This window comes from Gorilla gorilla, chromosome 4, assembly GCF_029281585.2.
Source record: "Gorilla gorilla gorilla isolate KB3781 chromosome 4, NHGRI_mGorGor1-v2.1_pri, whole genome shotgun sequence".
Lineage (NCBI taxonomy): Eukaryota > Metazoa > Chordata > Mammalia > Primates > Hominidae > Gorilla > Gorilla gorilla.
This window is the reverse complement of record NC_073228.2, coordinates 86228067-86250031: the sequence shown is the minus strand read 5'-3', so window position 1 is coordinate 86250031 and position 21965 is coordinate 86228067. Positions and strand designations below refer to the sequence as shown.

Sequence of the window (21965 nt, the reverse complement as noted above, 5' to 3'; positions counted from 1 at the left end):
TCGGCCTCCCAAAGTGCTGGGATTACAGGTGTGAGCCACCGCGCCCTGCCAACACTCTATTTTCAATCGTATCCAAAGTATTCTGAGGTTTTGATCCCAAACTCTTGAGATTAATACTCAGTAATTTGTATTCCTGGCTTTCCTCAAACATTATCCCCACATCATGGACCTATTACTACTATATTACTCTATACCAGCACTTTGAATACCCTTACTTCCACCATCCAACCTGGTCTCCTTCTCATGGAATGCAGTCTCTGCCTTCTCAAAACACCACCTAACATATAGACTCAAATACTGCTTTGATGACTTTGAAGGAGCAGAAAAACAATACATGAGTTACAAGTTAGGCAGTGATTTGTTTCAGTATATTTTAAAAAGAGGCTAATGAGATCTGTGTTGTGCACACAGTAGGCACTCCTGTATATTTTAATAGGTATTTCAAACAGGTCTCATTTTGCCAATAGTAAGCAAAGAGATGTTTTTTCCATATGGCACAAACATTCACCTAAGCAAGCTAAAATACAATCGCTTACAGGTTAATAAAATTAATGTACTTACCTTGTTATTTTCTCTCCCAAGCCTCTGGGTCCAACTAAAATCTCTTGCCTTTTGTATATGTGGCTAAGCAATATTCTGCTTAGAATAAACCTTTTGGCTAACTAGCTATCTCTGTAGTTTTACTTCCCATTTCTTTAGCACCTTTCCTTTAGTATATTTTCAAAACAGGGCTTGATTTTTCAATGAGATTCTATTGCTATCATATGTTCTAACCCAGCATGTGACTTCTATCCTAATTCCCCAAAATGTTTCAAACATTTACATGGCTCAACAAATAATTCTCACTAGATTTCCTCTGTTATTTGGACTTTTCAGTTTGAATATATTTGTATTAGTTAGATAACTTTTCATTATTCTTAAAAATAACTTTCACTGTTTGCTCTTCAAATTCATTTCAATCCCTAGAATCTCTTTTTAATTCACCAAAATTCATGTTATGGTTCATTATCATGACCTTGGCTAGATTTACTGTCTACATAAACATATGTGTAACATAAATATAAATACATGAACTTTCTTAAAGATTCTTTACAATTAAGACTCTAAATTATCTGTCAAATAATTTTCTATTTTCTGCTCACTGTAGTAATTAACTAGAGTCGTTTTTGCCCCAGTCTTAAAATACTTCTCTAATCCACTATTTTTCTTCCTATTCAACAAGCTGCCTTAACCATAACTCTTACCGTACTTGCAATAATACATCTTTCCCTGAAAATACGTTCTTTCCAACTCATTTTCTCTAAGAGGTTATTGTTTTTAAATTGTTATAAAATTAATAACAACAACAATGAAAAAGCCAAATCCCTTTTTTTTTTTTCCAAATTTCACTCTCACCCTTCAATTCCTTTTCTTTCTGTTTTACTCAGGCACAATTTCTAGGAAATCCTTCCTCTGGTCTCATTCACTTCTGCTCAAACTCTTTCACTTTTTCTTTATATCTTCCAACCCCTTCCTAACCATTATCTCTTCCATAATTTGACCTCAACATATCTTTTCAACTATTTCTTCCATAAGTCATCCTAAGTTAGCCCCTACTCCAAACTGGTCCTTCACTGTTCTCCAAATATGGTGGGCTCTCTCCAGCCCCCATAGCTTGGAACTCACTCTCCTCCCCTTCTACAGTGCTTTTCCTAACCTCTTCAAGAAACCCAACCTGTGGCTGTCCTCTACAAGTTGTTGGACAGAGCTATGGATATTCTACTTTTATTCTTCAGCTTCCTCCAACCCCCATCTTTCCTGTTTTGCTGTCATTCTCCTCTATGCACTCCAAAGACGTCCTCTTGTTGCAAACCACAGACAATCCTTTTCCTGCTTGATGATTTATATGCTGCTTTAATTCCAAACTTTCCATTATTCTTTCTTTATCATGGCATTTATCTTAGTTTGGTTCATGCTGCCTTTGAGAAGGAACTATTCTTTGATTATTTCTTTTGCCCTGTTTCTCCATGAGCATCCTTCAGGCCTACAACAAGTGGACAAATCTTTCACATGAAATATTTAGGCTACATTTTTAATTCTATACCCTTATTTCCTGGACCAATAATAGAATGGTCTCCATAAAGGATGGCCATTCCTTTGCTGAATGGAGGAAAAGATTCCTCCTCTATTCAAATGCAGCCCTGCTGACTAATTAAAGAAATATGTCAAAACAGCTCCCAAGAAGAACCCATATGTCATCCAAAGAATTAAATGTTTTGAAAATAAGAAGAACCACTTGGTCCATTTTTCAATAGAGACTGAGAACAAATGAAAAGAAAGAGATGAATCAGAATTCAAGATGAAATAAATATAGAAATCTCTAGCTAAATGTAAGAAGAAAATATTTAAGCCTAGGCCTCTGGTAAGGCAAAAGGCCATTATGTATGTGCCTAAGGGTTTTACCACCTTTGTAACATTTGCCACTAGCTTTCGATCAAAGCTGAGCCCTCAAAAGGGAAAATGAGACATAAAAAGGTCAGGGAATAAGAATGGCAGGGAATGGATAGAAGGCTTTGGCATGATACAAAAAATTCTTTAATATGGTATGCTTCAAAAACAGTGGGAAAAAAAGAAAAAAAAACAGTATGCACTTGAAGATGTCAATGCTTTGTGGGAGTGGATTTACTAAACTATAAGGCACTATTCCAAGGTAGGCTATTTATTATTACTCAACAGACGTGCAATTATGTCTCACCCTCTCCTGAGTGACAAAGGGTATTAACTGTATCCCACCACCTCTCCCAAACCTACAATGACAAAAGTAGTTAGAGAAAAACAGAACATTGGGATGGAAGGGCTTATTTCTTCTCTTAAATCCACGTTGCCCACTTGGTAACTGAGCTCCTGTACACCAAAGTAGTAGAAATGAGAGGCAGAAGCAGAATGCTGTCTCAACTTGGCTGTCTGCCTTCAAGCATTAAATAAAAATACATGTTTATAGAAGTGGAACAGCTGCTTCAGCTAGTTTGGATACCCACTTTTGAGTCCTCAGGATGTTCTATTTTTCTAAGTCCACTACTCCTATAGTCTCTGAAAAGTATCAGACTAAAGAGTAAAGATACATAGATGGTTTGGGTCTTAGGTCTCCTGGAGACAACAGAATTACTTCCTCTTTCAAAACCTGGCATAGCAGTTGAAGTAGGCACCATCACAATGTTTCCATTCTTGGGCTACATTTTTTAAACGACTAGAAATTCTTCATTATCGTTTCACTTAACAAATACTTGATGCTGTGCCACAGTTGAATAAGCCATATATATACATAGATATATCTTATACATGTATACACACAAAGCCATAAATAAAGCTTCTCAGTTTGTAGGCACTCAGTATCAATTTCCTTCACTCTTGTTTTTACCTTGAAGCTCTATGTTCCAGCATATCATTTTATAGATATAAACAAATATTTCTGCTATAGTACAAATTGTGATATAATAGAATATATGATATGATATGACATGACATGACATGGGAGTGACAAGAATAGATGGCATGTTAACTGACTCTTGGGCTACTAGTAATTGGCCTGGTGGAAACTGGACCATATAAAGAAAAGGAACTCAAAGTCTAAGGGATTTGCATTTCGAGAACCAGAGTAAAGATTTCTTCTGAAATCTAAACAAGTTGATACAAGAAAGGGTAATGTAAATTTAAATGGAAACTATTTATTACTTGTTTTGCTTTTCCTTAAAAAAATAGGTACAGGGAGAAAATTTAGAGCAAAGCAGAGAAATTAATTTGTACTAACAATCAAATGCAAAAGAAATTATAAATATCTGTCAAAAACAAGGCTAAGTGAACTATTTTTGAAGCAACAACAAAAAAAAAAGACCCCTGGGCAAGAAATTTTACAGTCATCCTCTTTCTAGGTCGGAACTCTCTTAGAATGAGACAAAGAAAAATCCGGGCCTGGAATAAGAGGAAGACATTAGGAATCCTTTCACCACACTGACAGAGATTTGTTTAACAAACAGATGAAGGGCCAGAGTAATCAGATATCACAGGAAAAAGTAAGGAGAATAAAAAAGACTGGGGGGGAATAAATGAAAAATTGTGACTCCAGAGTAAAGGCTGATACATTTTAAAAATATCCATGAGGTTAAGTTAGGTGGAAAGAAAAAATAAATTATTAGAATATGATAAAGGAAAGAAAGAACCATTCTTCATGTTTCTCCACCAGAAAACATTCAGTATGCTGCACAAAAATTAAATTTGATATTTTAATGTACCTGAACAAGCACTAAATGAATTCTGGGCCAAAATAAAATTTTAAATTCCTAATACCCACTCTACACAACACAAAGCAGTGGTGGGGGCGGGGGGGTGAATGCTTCTACATAAAAACAAATGACTTGTTTTGGTTTACCTTTATAAGGCATAAATGGAGGGCATTGTAAAAGTATACGAATAGAAGCCAAGAATGCTAATTGTGTTTTTTTAAAAGAATAGAAAATCGTGAAGAAAGGATCACAGAAACTACACCAATGTCATTAAAATATAATTGGACTTGCAGGAACAATTACTGCGCTGTACTGTAAGGGGAGCTGTTGGCACATAAGAGCAAAGCACACATATGAGCTCATCAGCCCGCCTTGGCAAGACCCACTTCCAGCTAGAAGCAGTCATGTTTCAACACCTCTGATTCCCTAATGCTGACAAGCTAAACAACTTGTTTTGTCTCTGGGAGCTCTTCTCTGGTGATTAACTGCTTATGGTGAATACTAATTATATGAAAGTACAGTATTGAAGAAGTAATGTCCTATTTCTTCTACCTGCAGCCTCGACTTGTCTCTGAATCTAGAAGGCAGAGCCATTGCAAACCAGAACCAAGAAAGACATTTTCCTCCCCCTGAATAAACAAATATATCTCCTACTTTTTAGTATAGCACAGCTCACTGACAAGAAACTTCCTTTAACCTCTGGGCTCCAAACCAAATATAATTACCATAAAATGAGTGTTTTAAAGGCTTGTAATAATTATATGGATAAATTCACAGCAAGAGTTTGTGAATTAGTGAACTATCAGTGTCCTCCATTCCCCATGTCCCATGTTGAAAATTTACCCCAAATTGTCAGTTCTTAGGAACTGCACCTCAGATTAAAATCTTCTCACCAGGGAGTCTATGAGAATTTCTTCTTGTGTTTTAAATCCTAAGTGCTTGTTAAACTGCCAACACTGCAAAATTAGAGACCATTAAACAATATAACAGCAAGTGATTAAATCTACCAAACATACATTCCAGCAGCTTAGGCTACTTTTTAATTAAAAATAAAATATCATTGGCTAAATTCAGATGTCTTAGCTATCCAGAAAAAAGTCAGAAGGCTGTTCAAAATGCACAATGCTGCTGATAAGGCCAGATACAAAAGGAGAAATAGGGCAAGGGGTTGGCTGAACAGGAGGCTCATCTTGGTCCCTGGGCCTGGGTGGCAGCACATCCCAGTGCTGACCCGGTTTAGGCAGTGGAGTCTTAAGCAGGAAGCCATGGCTGTGCTGCAGAGTGAGGACGCCATGTGGCTGCTGATTAAATAAGCTTTATTAGCTAAGGCCTCCAAGGAGACAGGGTATTCCACCTTCTTGGCAGGGGAATGAGTTGAGTAACAGCATCACAGGAAGCTAAGGCATTGGAGATGTATAGATGGCTGAAGGAAATGTTAGTGCTATTTTTAAATACAGCTTAAGCTAATTGATAAACATTTCTTAAAATAATTATTAGCTTTTGGGGAAGGAGGCACAGGGGCTTCTGAGTTAATTGGATCATCTGAGATTAAAATAAATTTTTACTGTAAAGTTAGAAGTAAATAAACATTGTAGCTTTAAGTTGTTCCTACTTGTTTAAAGTAAAGAAAAGAAAAAGGGCCAGGGGGCTTAGTCAACTTCAGGCAAAAGGCCAAGAATCTGAAGATCAGACTTAAGGCTGAGATGATATCATTCACGCTGAAGTCTTGATACCCTTTCTGAAGCATGAGAAAATTTACTGGTAAAACCTTACCTCACCCACAGTTTTCTCATTTTTAACTCTATTTTTTTTCCTCTGGAGAATAATTTTCCAAATATGCTTTTTGCTTTATATGTAAATGTTATAAATTTACTTTTAGCTTCAGACATGGTCTTACCTAAAAAGCTTGCCCTAAAGTAAAGTACAGGCACTTGGTAGCTACACGAATATAAGACATGATACTCATATTTAATCACTTCGGACGCTGCTGCAGTTTCAATCACTTCACAATCATCCAAGGGTAGCTCGAAAGCCTCCTGAAAAAAAGCAAAAACAAAACGAAAACGGGTTTCTTAATAAGAAAAGTACTAACATGGAGAAGAAAAGAGGAGATTTTCTTCTCACAAAATAACAGTTAAATAAATATAAGGCTATGAGGCAAGGAAAAGGGAGTTTCCCATATTAATGTTTAACATTTGAGTCCTGGGTAAATAGTAAAACCAGAAAACATTAGCATTAAGTAATTCCAGATTGTTTTTGAGACACAAAGAGGCTCTGGATAAAGAAAAAGGAAAAAAAAATCTGAAAAGATCTATTGCCTGAAAAATCTTTACTGTACAATTTTAGCAACAAGATGATGGCTATACAAGCTACCTTCTTCCCTACCTGTGAAAGCTAAAAACATCCTAACAATTGAACAAGAGGCTGTGAAATGTCCCTAAAGACTCTATTGTACTTGCCAAAAGATGATTCATTGTGTGCTGAACAATTCCCAGTTCCATTTTGAATAAGAAAGTTATTTTGCAAGAGGTTGAATTTGTTAGGTATATTTCAAAACCTGAGATGATTCTGTTTTCTTCATTATTGTGCTATCTTTGGTATATTTCTACAATAAATCTTGATTTATAATAGAGTAGATGGCAAATATTAATGTCAACTTGAACAGAGTTTTGTAAGCAGAGATGATGATAGTCATCTCACTTCTCACCTGATCATTTTTTACTGGTTGATTTTTGTGTGTGGGGCTTTTAAAAGAATGTACCTTACTGTTTAGAAGCAATTAACTGGACATGTTGAGTCAGACCCTGGTTCCATCCACTTTCACTTATTTATTGGGGTTGAAGAATTTCCTTTGAAATTAAATTAGTACTAGAAGGAATGAAGCAGGTTGGTTTAGCTCATTTCTACCTCTCATTAAAACAGTAACAACAATGAACAATCAGAAATAACTAAGGAAAGATTTCATACTTTATCAATATGAAATAAGGTTTCCTGTGGAGATAAGCAAAGCCCCAGACTACTTTCAAGATCTGTATCTCCTTTACAGATAATTCTGTAATTCCCTACTCACAGTCAGTTCACTGGGGAGATATTACAATGGATAAATCACAACTGGAGATGTTTACAAAATATTTTTCACTAAACTCCAGTAAACACCATCAATTAAACATAATAAAATAACCAGAAAGAAATCATGGAAATAAATATGCCAGATACAGAAAATTAATACAGTAGCAAGAAAAAGATTTTTCTATTTTGTTTTGTTTTTTAATTTTCACTAGGCATAGGTATCTGTACCTTCTATTACATCAATTCTTTTAACCAAATTCTTTCTTTTTGGTCAATAATTGGGTTGCTTAGCATTTATAATTTCCTTTTTTAATATTATAAAATAATCCTATCTTGGTGGTAAAAATTACAAATATTGCACAAGTACATAAAAGAAAAAATGAAATTCCCCTCATCTCAGCACTCCTATACCTCAGGTTTGTAACCATCGTTAACAGGCCAGAGTGTATTTTTTTTAGACTTTTTGATTTTTGGCACACAAACACATATACACACATAGACACATACACACCTCCTCCCCACCCCCGCCCCTGCTTAAATCCTGCTATATATACATATGCTCCTAGAGTGGATATTTTCACTCATGGGCATCCTGCCACGTGCTGCCAAGTCACTGCTATAGATTTAGTGCCTTTTAATGCCTTCTCTATATTTCACTGCATGACCACACCATAGTTGCTGTTGTTTTTTTTTTAACATTTCCATATTGCCAGATATTTTAGGTTGATTATAGTTTTCTGCTACTTACAAATAAGGCTGCAATGAATATCACATCACATATACCCTTGCACACCTCTATTTTTTCTATGGTGCAGATTCCTAAGGGTGGAATCACCGTATCAAAGGATATGAGCATTTTAAATTTCAAGAGATGCTGAATCTCAAAAATTCCATCCTCAGAAAAAGGCTGTATCAATTTATATTCCCAGCAAAAATGTCTGAGAATGCTCTTTTCCTATATCCAATAAATACTGAATATTGTTTTTAATTTTTGCCTGTTGATGAATTTTTAAGTATCAATTTCTTATCGTTTTAATTTCTAGTTTCTTGGTTACTTACTAGTGAAGGTAAGCAGCTTTACCAATACGTTTATTGGTAATTTGTATTCTCCCAGGATTTGCTTATTTTTATTCTTTACCTATTTTCTGAATATTTGCATTTTTCTTATTGAATTATATAAACTCTTTGTATATCGGAAATAATAACTTACTATTAGAGATAAATATACATGTCTGCACCATAGAAAAATAGGTGTGCAAGGATATGTATGAAATATATACATATATACACACATATATAAAAAACACTTTCTGTTTTCTTTCAACTGTTTGTTGTACTTTTTTATCACAAAGGATTTTCTTTTTTTACTTTTATGTAGTCAAATCTGTACATTTTCTGTTTATAGCTTCTAAGTTACACGTCTTCATCAGAAGGCTTCCTGCTGTACCCCACCTCAGTCTTACAAATTATAAAGATGTTAAATTCCTTTACTATATACACGTTTTAAAATTAAAATTTAGATCATTAATCCAACTGATTTTTGTTTTGTATATAGTGTGAGGTAAGAAATTTTCCTACATGATTTCAATAGTTCATCTTTTTTCCATTGACTTTAAATGTCACCATACCTCTGTGTGTGTGTGTGTGTGTGTGTGTGTGTGTGTGTGTGTTTATTCTCTAATCTTCTCTATTGAGCTATTTCTCTTCTTAGGCCATCACTGTGCAATTCTTAAGTGCATACTGAATCGAAGGATTTGGGTCATTAATTTCTACAGAAAAGTGCAGAAATAGACTGCCTGAGACCCAGTGCTGCTAGTTAAGATACAATTTTTAGAAAAAATATCCTTCACTCAAACTCGAATTAAGCACTCAGGAATGTGCTGGGGTTGACACCAGGTATGTGAAACTGGTGATCAATTAGGCATAGATCCATATTCTTTGGAACAGGTAGGAGGCTCAAGAAATAAGAGGGAGGGGACAGAACAAGCTTCTTGAAAATCCTGTTAGAAGTCTCACTCCAGTCACTGTTCTCACTGGCAGCTGAGTGCCTTTGTGGGTTGTGAAGGCCAGGGGTATTTGTCCTCTAATTAGGACTGCTACTATGTCACCCAATGTTGCTCTGGGCAGTCATCTACATGCAGTGACATTTTTGCATGCTTTACTCATATTAGATGAATTTGAATCCTTGGTTTGTGTCTGCTAGGATCTTTCCATCATTTGTGGTCACCTTTATGATGCCCATGAAAATATCATTCCTTGAAGTCATGCAATTTGGAAATCTCAGACTTCTACACATATTCTGCTTCTCTTTCCAGTTAAAAGTGCCAGATGGTTTTAGAACTTCAAGACTAAGGTTCTTGTCTTACTCATTTTTGTATTCCTGGAGATTCTAGTACAGAGCTGAGAACCCTAGTAAGCAATATTTTCTATTTCAGTCTGAAGATCTGTTTCCTCCTATGTAAGTATGTTATAACAAACTTCACAGGTAATTTACCAGCAATCTCACACCATCCTAACAACTAAAAAGAAGTAAATGGAGGAGTAAAGATGCAAAATATCACCAAAGAGGATATACCAATGGCAAATAAGCACATAAAGAAGATATTCAATATCCTTAGCCATCAGGGAAATATAAATTAAAACTATAATGAGATATCACTAAACATCTGTCAGAATGGCTAAAATAAACAAAATAGTGGACACCACCAAATGTTGGTGAAGATACAGAGAAACTAGATCATACATTGCTGGTTGGAATATAAAACAGTGTATAGCCTCTCTGGAAAACCATATGACAGTTTCTCGTAGAAGTAAACATATAATTACCACACAACCTACCAACTGCACTCGAGGATTTATCCCAGAGCATTGAAAAACCTGTGCATGAATGTTCATAGCAGCTTTATTCAGAATAGCCAAAAAATTGAAACAATGAGGTGTCCTTCAACAGGTCATGGTTAAACAGACTGTGGTACATCCATACCATACTATTTAGGAATAAAAAGGAACAAACAATTGAGATACACAACAACCTGGATGAATCTCCAGGGAATTATGCTAAGTGATAAAAGTCAATCTCCAAAAGTTATATACCGTATGATTCCACTTATATAACATTTTTGAAGTGACAACACTTTTGAAGTCAAAAACCGCAGATTAGTGTTGGGGGACTGGAGGGCAGAGAGCTAGTTATAAAACGGCAACATGAGATATCTTTGTGGTGATGGAACTATTCTGTATCTTGACCATGGTGGTGGATATGTAAGCCTACACATGTGATAAAACTGTACAGAACCAAATACACACACACAGACACACACAATGAGTACAAGTAAAACTGGGGAAATCTGAATAAGGTCAGTGGATTATATCAATGTCAACATCCTGGTTCTGATATTATACTAAAGTTTTAGAAGAAGTTACTACTGGGGGATATTGGGTAAAGGGTAGATGGGATTGTCATTTCTTATTACTAAATGTGAACCTATGGTTATCTCAAAAAATTTCAATAAAAAAATGGAAAGCACAGAAACAGTGAGGCAATTTGAGGCTTGTTAAAAACTAAATAAAATTTTTAAGACCTCGTGGTGCTAATAATACAGATGACAGAGGGATCATGTTAATAAAGAGAGTCTAATATCTGGGATTTGTTTGAAAATAATACAGGAGAGGGGTAAGTGGATGGAAGTATAGAAGGAGCATGACTGGCATGGAGTGGTGATGGCTGAGATTGTTAGATGGGTCCCTGGGTGTTCATTATACTGTTCTATCTACTTTAAGGAGTATTTTAAAGTATTTAAAATAAAAAATTAAGATAAAAAAGTTTCTGATACCATGTTACAGAACACAGAATGAAAAGAATTCTAATAGTGAAAGAAACCTGAATCACTCCACCTAGTCCAACATGCTCATCTTGCAGATACAAACAACAATACACTTCCTGTTGGTGCCTTACCCAATGCCACCTAGCTCCCACTTATCCAGAGTTTCAATTTCTACAGTTTCCAATTACCCATGATCAACCATGGTCTGAAAATATTAAGTGAAAAATTCCAGAAATAAAAAACTAACAAATTTTAAATTGTGCGCCATTCAGAGTAGTGTGATGAAATCTCCTGCCATCCCATCTTCCTGGGACGTGAATCATCCTTTGTCCAGAGTATCCATGCTGTAGACACTACCAGCTCATTAGTCACTTAGTAGCAATCTGGGTCTTCAGATCTACTGTTGTGGTATCACAGTGCTTATGTTCAAGTAACCCCTATTTTACGTAATAACGGCCCCAAGGCACAAGGGTAGTGATACTGGAAATTTGGATATGCCAAAAAGAAACTGTTAGTCTCTTACTGTGCTCATTATAAATTAGACTTTGTCACAGCTATGTGTAGGAAAAAACATGGTATATATAGGGCTCAGTATTATCTATAGTTTCAGGCATCCACTGAAATATCTCCCACACCAATAAAGGGGGACTACTATAGTTAGGGGTACAGGAAGGCCTACAACCCTTATCTACTGACACTGAAACCACTGCTGTTTGTACTATAGTATACCACTTAACTGTTACTATGCTTCATTTGGACTGATGTTCTGAACATCATAATCGTAACACTTTGAGTTAGTTAATATTTTTATTATTTTTCTTTTATTATGTGACTTTTAAAGGATTTGGGTATACAGTGAGCCCTAGGTATACACAGGGGATTGGCTCCAGAACCCCCCCACCCCGAGGGTACCAAAATTCACAGACGTTCAAGTTCCTTATATAAAATGGTAGAGTATTTGCATATAATCTACACATATCCTCCCATACTTTAAATCATCTCTATATTACTTATCATACCTAATACAATGTAAATGCTATGTAAACAGCTATACTATATTGCTCAGTGAATAATGGCAGGAAAAAAGGTCTATACATGCTCAGTTCAGATGCAACCACTATAGTCCTAACTACAGTTTTGATACTGGTTGTCTAAATCCATGGATACGGAACCCACAGAGATGGGGGGCGGGGGGGCAGCTGTATTTCATTTGATATTAAGAGTAATTGAAAAAAGAAGTCACAATATATTGATTTTTCTCAAAATGTTGCTATTTCATGAAGATACGTGTATTTGGAAAATTACATTCATTCAAGAGCTAAAAGATTAAATGATTCACATTAATTATAGAAACCTTGATTTTATTGAATTCAATTAACAATAAGTTGACAGTGATCTCTCATTTAAAAAATCTGATATGAATTAAGCTTTACAACTAAATCCCATTAAATAGGGATCATGCTGAAGACACTTCACAGATATTTTATTGAAAGCAAACCCAAATAGTGTATTGGGCCTTGGAAATGAGATCCATATCTCTATTTAGTCTACAGGGAAGGAAGAAAAACTTTTCTTCTATCACTAATAATCTGTATTACTATTACTGAGCAAACATAAGTAATGAGCTTTATTCATAACATCCCTTGAGGAAAAGATAGTTGATTTGTTTGTTTTCTACCAGTCAGGTCTTTAGTTCAAACCTAACATCACTGGTTCAAAGACAGTCCACAGTCCTTAGCTGTACTGAAGACTGGACACAGAAACCATCTCATCACAATGGAAAGATGTGATGTAATACACTCTTCATTTGCTGATTTTCCTGAGCCAACGGCCATTTAATATTTTCAGAAGTGATAACGACTGATGAAGCCTTCTGATAAACCATTGAAAAATCAATTCCTCAAGAAATAAAGAATTTTAATATTAAAAAGTTTAAAGTGAATTATAAAAATAACCTGTGGGACCTTAAGTAATCAGCTCTTGTTTTGTTTGTTTCAAGGCTTATTATCATACAGTGGAGTGGTCTTTTCACTATCTTAATTCCCAGAATGACTTTTTCCACAATCCCTGTGGCTTCTGAGTAAGTGACTGTCACAAGAACCTTTGCAAGCAACGTAATTCTTTTAGCAACTGTAAATGTTGTATGTGGTACATATCAGCGGGTTCAACATATGTCTAACAGCATCCAAGGCAACACTGAAACAAAAAAGGGTGGTTATAAGATGATCCCAAGGATAATATCTTAGTGAGGCTCTCCCCTTCCCAGTAATATTATCACTACTACTACTGATTTTTTTTTAAAAGGGGGTAAAAAGGTGCCATTCTTTACTCTCCCTGCTACATCAACCAAAGTGAATTAGCAACAGCATGGCCAACGTGGGTTCCCACTGAGAGGAAGAATCTGTTTCCTGTGCAGGATTAAATCCTCTTCTCCAGGCTGGCATGCTCAAGGGCAAGGCAGGAGGGAGGGGATGCAGAAACCCACCACAGCACATCTGGCAGTTTTCTGGATGTTTACAGCTGGCTCCACTGTGCTTCCTAGACCCTGTTTCTTGTAAGACTGCATAGGAAACAGCAAGACAGCTAGTGCCTGGAGCTGGGAAGCTAGCAAACACGCCAAGTAAAAGGTGGAACTGTGCAAGAGGCTATCTCTTAGAGTCCATGCTACAAAACACAGGTTCTTTGGCAGGAGGAAATAGTAATAATGCTTAATCGCACTTATCACTTATTTCTATACACTTAAAAGTAAAAGAATTAGTAGAATAATGGATTTGAAAATCAGAAATTCTTTATGTAAAACATGACAAACTAGAGGAAGAGGGGAAAATTTTGACCTCTTGAAAAATTATCAAGCTTCAGAAGTCAGTCAAGTGTGTTTCTCTTCAGAGTTACCCTTTACATGTGACATAAGAAAGGCCAGCATCAACTCTAACAGTTTACAGTTTTTCTAAGCCTATTGATGTACATCATGTAATTTGTTCCTCTGCTCTAGGAGGAAGGCCCAAGGTCTCCAGCAAGAAAGAAACTGATCCAGGGCACAAAACTAAGCCTTCAGGCTCCAAGTCCAGGGTTCTTTCCAGCCTGCAAAGACCATCAGATTCTTGGTGGTGAGAAATGTTAAACAGATGTATTCCTGGCCTCCACCCCCAAAATTCTAATCCAGGAGTTCTGGGATGGGTTTTAAGACTTCACCTTATAAGCAGTGTTCCTGGTGATGCTATGCAAGTCTTGCCTCACATACACATGGAGGGTCTACTTTGTGATTCTTTACTTTTGTAGTCTACGGAATTATAAAGTCAGGAAACTCATTCACCAAGACCCAGAATTATGCCATAAACCGGTTTGCCTTCACTAGCTGCTTATCTATGTTTTGAGAACCACCGTTACTTCATTTGGTCTCCTCTCGGAGGGAGCCTAAATGCACTTCCCATTAACCTAAGACCTCAGCTCATCACCCCCCACTCCCAGTTTATTGCCCCATTCCTTCATCTTCTCCTATATAAAAATTTCCTTCATTTTGTCCTTTTCCTTCTAATTGGTTAGTTAATTCTTGCTAAACTATTAATGGCCATTAGTGGCTTAATATGTTACTCCTTTATCAATTATTATATTCAACAGTAGATTTGTGGCTCAGCAGTAGATTTGTGGCTGATAACCCTAATCAAAAGGAATCTTTAATAATGGAATTTGGAGTGCCAAAAAGGAATAAATTTTGCACCACACATGTAACCACCAATCTGTGAAACTTGCCTTATAAGGCAGTCTATGTTTTAACTCCAGAGCCAGAAAATTCTTCCTTTTTACCTTGCTAGAAAGTAAATCAGTTTCCACTAGATTTATCCTTGCAGAAGATTAAGAACAAAGAGTCATTATTTTTATATAATATGAATAAATTTATTTGTTCCCCATATTGAATAAGCCCAGTTTTTCTAATTTTTCTTATATCTCTAGTTCCACAGATCTGCAAACATTTTTCTAAAGGGCCAAGTAGTAAATATTTTAGGCTTCTGTGTGGGCCATAGGTCTCTGCAGCTGTAGCCTGAAAGCAGCCACTGGCAACATGTAAACAAAGGTACGTGGCTGTACTCCAGTGACATTTTATTTACAAAAACAAGCTGTAGTCCATAGACCTTAGTTTGCCTACCCCTGAAAATCCTAATTTTAAGGCCTTCTTTAATTTCATTTTATTATATTTTTACAAGCACTAAACAGAATTTTATTAAAGGACTTATATCTCCATTTGGTGAACTCTTTCCCCTTTCCATTTTTTTCCTGTCTTAGGATGTTACATTACATTTCCAAGGGTCTAAGAAATTCTGAGCCTTAAAAGGACAATGATAATTAAATCCAATGGGCTGAAGTTTGGCTAAAGTCATTTTCTAAAGTAAGAGATAGCACTACCCTAATTTAAACAAGTGAGATTTTTAAATGTCTTGATGAATAAACTGCAAGTTCCTTCAGCACATGAATAAACTTCTACACTCAAATTCAGAACTGAGTAAATTTCTCTGCCAAAGAGTGAAAATGATAAAGCCTTCATAAACAGACCAAGAGGCAAGCATTGTAGGAATGTTAGAGGACTGTGAATCCTAACGCACAGGCCCTCTCACACATGCACAAGAAACAGCATGTCTAGGAATCAGCAAGGAACTGTTTGAGTAAGCCATGAGTTCCTTCCCTTGCTCAAAACTGTCTCTGGATTATATGGATATGAATAACGATTTATTTGTTTCTTTGCTTGGTTTTTACCAGGAGAATCCCTTTAAGATTTCCACAAGTATCTATGACGTGCCAGGCACTATGCTTGTGCTGGGACAAAGACGTGGTTGTTGCTTTTAAATAATACTATAATATTTCAGCAGTAATAAGAGCAACATTAAGCTCTCAGCTTTCTATTGGGATTCAAGGAGACATTCAAATTCTCGGATAAAAACACATAGACTTCAGAGAAGCATAATATAGGCAAAAATAAAAAAGCACAGAATTTGGAGCTAGATGTGGGTTCAATCCCTGGCTCTGCCACTCATGGAATGGGCAGGTCATTTGACCCCTCTATGCCTCAGTTTCTTCACTTGTTAAATAAAGGCATCTTTCCCTTGTGATTAAATGAGATAATGTATAAAATGTGTATATCTGGCACATAGGCATACTAATTAATCATACATTCATTCAAAAAATGTTATAGGATACACTAAATGTTCTGGATCAAAGGTGTCCAAACATTTTCTTAAAGAGCCAGACAGTAAATATTTCAGGCTTTGGGCATCATAAGTCTCTGTCAAAACCACTCAACTTTGCCATTGCAGCAAGAAAACAGCCTAGATAATATGTAAATTAATGAGTGTGGGTTTGTTCCAATAGTGCATCATTAATGAACACTAAAATTTAAATTTCATATCATTTTAATGTCATAGAATATTATTCTTTTTAAATTCTTTTTTTAACCATATAAAAATATAAAAACCATTCTTAGCTTGTGAGCTGTACAGAAATACACAGCAGGCTAGGTGCTGTGGCTCATGCCTGCAATCCCAGTGCTTTGGGAGGCTAAGGCAGGAGGATTGCTTGAGCCCAGGAGTTCAAGGTTGCACACTGCACTCCAGCCTGGGTAACAGAGTGAGACTCTGTCTCTAAAGAGAAAAAAAAAAAAAAAATAGGCAGCAGGCCATAGTTGCCATCGTCTGTTCTAGACACTGTCCTGGGGCCTGGGAATAGAAGAGATAACAATAATAGATATTATGTCCTAATATAAGGAAATACATTAAAAAATAATCACACAAAGAGCTATAAAATTATAATTACAACAAATACTATTAGTGAAAATGCACAGAGTCCCCAAGTACATAAAATTTTACCTCCAAATCTATGAATTTTGTTTGTGAGATTTTAATTTTTCTTTTTCAGCTTCATTCAAGTGTAAACCAGTTTTATGTAGCACTGATCATTTTAGTATCCTAATCACCCTTAACCAAGGCTTATTTTAGTTCAATGATCACAACACCCACCCAGATAGATTTTTAGGAACTGTTTTTGTCCAAGTTTACCAGATTGCCTAATCACTTAGAATCTGTCACCCCTGTCACCTCTGATTATCCAAGCTTCTTCCTGATAAACTCTTGCTGCAGCCCACTAAAAAGTGTCTGCCTACACTTTCTGTTGCCCCCAGCAATAGTTTCTGCTTGAGAATGCCCCACAAGTTTTTTTCTCGGCTTTACAAATAACTCACTTATACATGTGTGCCCACTTGCATATGCATGGACAGCACACATATACATTCAACTAACTAACGTTCACTGAGCATCTACTATGAGCTAGGCACGGTGCCAGCACTGGAGATTTGTTGGCAAACAGATATGGTGTTCGCTCTCAAGGAACTTATAACTACAGAGAGCGTGGGAGAAAAAAACATTGCATAAACAATTATTTGAGTATAATGTTGCAAGTGCTATAAGAATATAAGAATACATCTTGAGGCCTTATCCAGTTGGCAGACTTGGAAAGGCTTCTATTACAGCACACATATCCCTTTGAATGTGAGTGAAGGCAGGGCTTTTGCCTGTCTTATTCACTTACGTATTCCAAGCATCCTGAACTGTACCTGGCAAATAGTAGACATTCAATCAATATTTGTTAAGTGAAATAAATAAGTGGAATGAGTATAAATTGTCTGTTGCCATTTTCATCCTATAAATCAGAGATCTCTAAACTTTTTTTATCATGACACTAGGAGTCAAAAAAGTTAAGCACTCAACCCTAATATGTGTATATTTACCTCTTGATCAATTATGAATATGTATTTCTATATGATATATTTTGTATATTATAAAATACACTAAAATATAAAAATTTTAAGGGTAAGACAAAGGTGAAGGAAAAATATTTCAAGGTCATTCTTTTAGTTGGGTGATGATCTGGGTACTAATGAAAGTAGCCCTCCTACCCAGCTCTTTGCTCAGGCACCAAAGGGCCTTGGCTGGCCCTCTACCCTCACCCTTCATTGAGCTTCTTGCCTATTTGTCTCTTAGATTTCCGGGCCAGTGGTTGTGATTGAATAAAGTTGCAGAAATGTTGATTTTAAGGTGCCCATTGAAAAGTTAGCACCTCAAAATGTGACAGATGTAAATAGCAGGCAAATGAGCACACCGTTACCTGGTTTTCCCAGGACTCCAGGCTTCAGAGTCAGTGCTGCTGAGCAGCCAGCCAGTCCTGCTCACAGTCGTGGATGATCAGACACCCAAAAATCAAATGTCTAGATCCCATATGCTCAGTAGTCCTGGGGCAGCAGCCTTAATTCAAGGTAGACTCTAAAGAGCCAGAGGTAATTTCCTTTCTCTTCATAAAGAACCCTGTCCTAATCTGCGCCAAGTCAAAGAGCCCTGGGTTCCAAATATGTAAATCTATTCAGAAAATAAAATGCTACAGAAAACTAAACTTATTTTATTTAGTAATGGTGCAGACATTTTCTTGCCAGTAGTATTTTGATGAGAGCAATTTGATTGAATATATATTTTTTTGTTCTTCTTTGTGTGTTTTAAATCTTGACTGTAATATGGCATTTCAAACATCTGGGTTCAGGTCTTTTTACATTATTTTGATAGGTGATTTTAATGGCTGCAACAGATGAGAAAGATCTACAGATCCATAAAGAGGAAGTATATCACTGGGTGTACTTAGTAAATCATGATCTCATATTTCAATCCCCTTCTCTAGCTGTAAGAGGTTTTATTCAAGTTCTGGATGCCTTTCAATGAGTCGTTAGTCAATGATTGCTTCATACTGTCATTAGGTACAACATACACACAGGTTAAGGGTCATCATTAATAATAGCAAATATAAATCCATATTTCAAATGATCTTAATTTTAAATTTGGAGAGCCAATTTTTGAAAGATCTGATTAGACTGTTGTTTTTACCTTTTACCATTTTTTTTGTTGTTGTTGTTCCAGGGATTCTTTGCAGGAAACTTTTAAAGCCCTTAGTCTGAAAAGTAAGAGCTATGTTAACTAAAATTGAATAATATCATCCCAGATATCCAGGGCACAGGTAAACTGCAATGCATAACATGCAATGAAAGGAGTGAAAACATCACTGATAGCTCCTTCCTATCGTCTAGGTCCCAGATGCCTTGCATAATTAACCTCTATGGCATCTGGTTTTCTGATAAATGCATAGAGTGGCAATGCCAGCATCAATCCATATTTAAATATTAGTAGTAGCTGGGCACAGTGACTCATGTCTGTAATACCAGCACTTTGGGAGTCTGAGGAGGGAAGATTGCTTGAAGCCAGGAGTTCAAGACCAGCCTAGGCAATATAGCAGGACCTCCTCTCTCTTAAAATAAAAATTTTATTAAAATTTTCAAAAAGTTAAATATTAGTAGAGCCTAACTTTCACAAAATCAAAGTAAATATAAATTATAGTTGTAATGTTATTTCTCACATCTCAATGGATTGTTTTGCAAGCCCTCTGGGCGCATGCATTCACTTTAAAGACTCTATGCTGGTGACCTAGACCATTATTAAACAAAATTATGAAGGCAAAACTGATCCTTGGCATCTTCCACATCTTGCTTTTCATGGCCTTGCTCTCCTCTTTCAGCACAAAGCTCTTAAATCCAGCCCTCTGATCTGAAATTCACAGGCCACCTGATGAACTTACCAATACTAAATGTTACAATCTGGATATATTAATCCTACTAAGATTCTTTGGCTTTTAGGAAAAGGTTCTCTGAACATGGAAATCTTAATGAGTCACTGATCATGCAGTTTCTGTTACAGAGCCTGCAGTCTGTGGGGCAGTGACAATGGCTTCTCTGGCACCCTTTGGAACACACCCTGTGGGTAATTGCCTACTGTATTGAGGAAAGGCCAGCCCTGTGGACGACTGTGTGAAGGGGGATATGGATATCACCAGTGCCTCATGATCGCTTTCTCTGAGGTGACAGAAATTATTCCTGGAAGGAGCTATGTTTGACTTCCAAATGCTGGACCCTCATGTCTCCCTGTTCCCAAGCCTGGGCATTGGACTACTTTTTCTGTTTGCAATGTTAATGATAAATCAACATTCAACAGAAGTTTCCAAAGAAGAAAATAAAAGAAGCTTAGGCTGGTAATACTGAATTAATGTATTTTCCTGGTTACTTATAATGGCAAAGAATTATTTGCATAGGAAGAAAAATGCTAATTTTATTAAAGTGCTATTAAATGAGACTTTTAGCCTAACTTGCAGCACCCTGAAAAATTATACGTAGTGACTTGATTTGTCAGTTCTAACCTCTTTGGAATCATTAGCCTGCATAGTTGACACACTTGGGAAAGAAAAAAAAAAAAAAAAACAACTCCAGAACTGACTTGTTTCCTAAATGAATTGAGAAGTTGTCATTAAGAAACATCTGCTACTTTATTGCATTCATGTAAAAGCATTCTTGTGCCTCTATAGCAGACTACTGAGCAGATGTTTTTAGAGCACTATACCCACAGCAATAGGTGTATCATAAAAAAGATAAGGAGCTACAACATAATTAATTATTTCAGTTCCTCTATACATGAATTTAACTTTTTTTAATGGATTAAAAGTTGTGTCAAGAACCTCAACTTCTAACTCAAGCAATTCACTTGCAAGAAAGTGAACACAAAATCATTTACAGCAATAAATAACAAAAGGTCAGACTCAGCCTTATACCCAACATGACGAAATCTGACAGTACAAGAAAGGCCTTTCCAGAGCAAATCATTCTACCACCTTCCCATAGGACAGACAGAGAATTTGCCATTGGAGATCAATTTATTTGTGCCTTAAAGGTCTTCAAGCCAGGAGAATATGCATTTTCTCTGAGAATAGAAGCAAATACTTTAAATCATTATCAGCTAAAAATTTTTAAATCATAGCCAAGATTTTCAAACTGTCAGTGGGCTTACAGCATGACAGGCAGGCACAGGACTCTGGGCAGCAGGACTCTGGGCAGCAGAGTAGTATTTATAAACAAAACAGTGAAAAAAAACAAACAGTAGTAGTGTGGTTTTAATAAATTGGTAACATGTTCCTCTTACTATAATAAAATGCCCTAACTTTAACATAAATTCTAAAACTTGAAAAAAGTGGTTAATAACCATATGAAAGTCTGCAAAAAGACTGTTCTTTAATTCAAGATCCAAGTTCTGTTTGGGGTCCATGTGTTAGAATGGGCTACTCCGAGAAGCTGACTTTGATGTGAGTGTAAGTAATCTATTTGGAAAGCGATTTCAGGAGCACAATTAAGGGAATAGGGAAGTGAGACAGAAAGAAAATACCGGTATATTAGTAAACAGCTTACCACTGGGGTAGAACTAGATAAAAGTAAATACGAGGTATATTAGTAAACAGCTTACCACTGGGGGCAACCAGGGCTGCCCTGGTTGCCAATATGATAAGCAAGCTTATGAGATAAGGCATTATTATTTTACCCAAACTGAGTCCTAAAGATCTTGGCCACACAATTTGCCTAAGGTCACAATTAGTAAGAGGCAGAACTAGAGTTTAAAGTGTATATAACTTTAAAGCTCGTATATATTTTGGATTTGAGTCATTAGCATAAAAAGAATATCTGGAACAACTAAAGTAGATGAAAATTTCTAATAGGGAAAGAAGATAAGGCCAGAGTAAAATCTTGAGAAATGCCATATTTCAGAGATAGGTGGAAAAGAGGAGCCAGCAATGGGAAGAGCTTGATAGACACAGAAAAAATATAAAAAGATAAAAATGACATGGAAATCACAGAAGGAAAGCTTCCAGCAGACCATGGTCAATACCTTGCATTTTACAGAAAAATGAAGAA

General features: G+C 36.2%; 1 protein-coding gene across 5 annotated transcripts in view; it reads right to left on the bottom strand.

Moving 5' to 3' along the window:
- ATG10 (autophagy related 10) overlaps positions 1-21965 on the bottom strand; it is a 300426-nt gene that overhangs the window by 88479 nt on the left and 189982 nt on the right. For all 5 annotated transcript variants that reach the window (XM_055386169.2, XM_004042232.5, XM_004042231.5 and 2 more), the window contains one exon: positions 6157-6295. In XM_055386169.2, coding sequence (XP_055242144.1) covers positions 6157-6295 — 139 coding nt within the window. The remainder of the gene's footprint in view (positions 1-6156; positions 6296-21965) is intronic.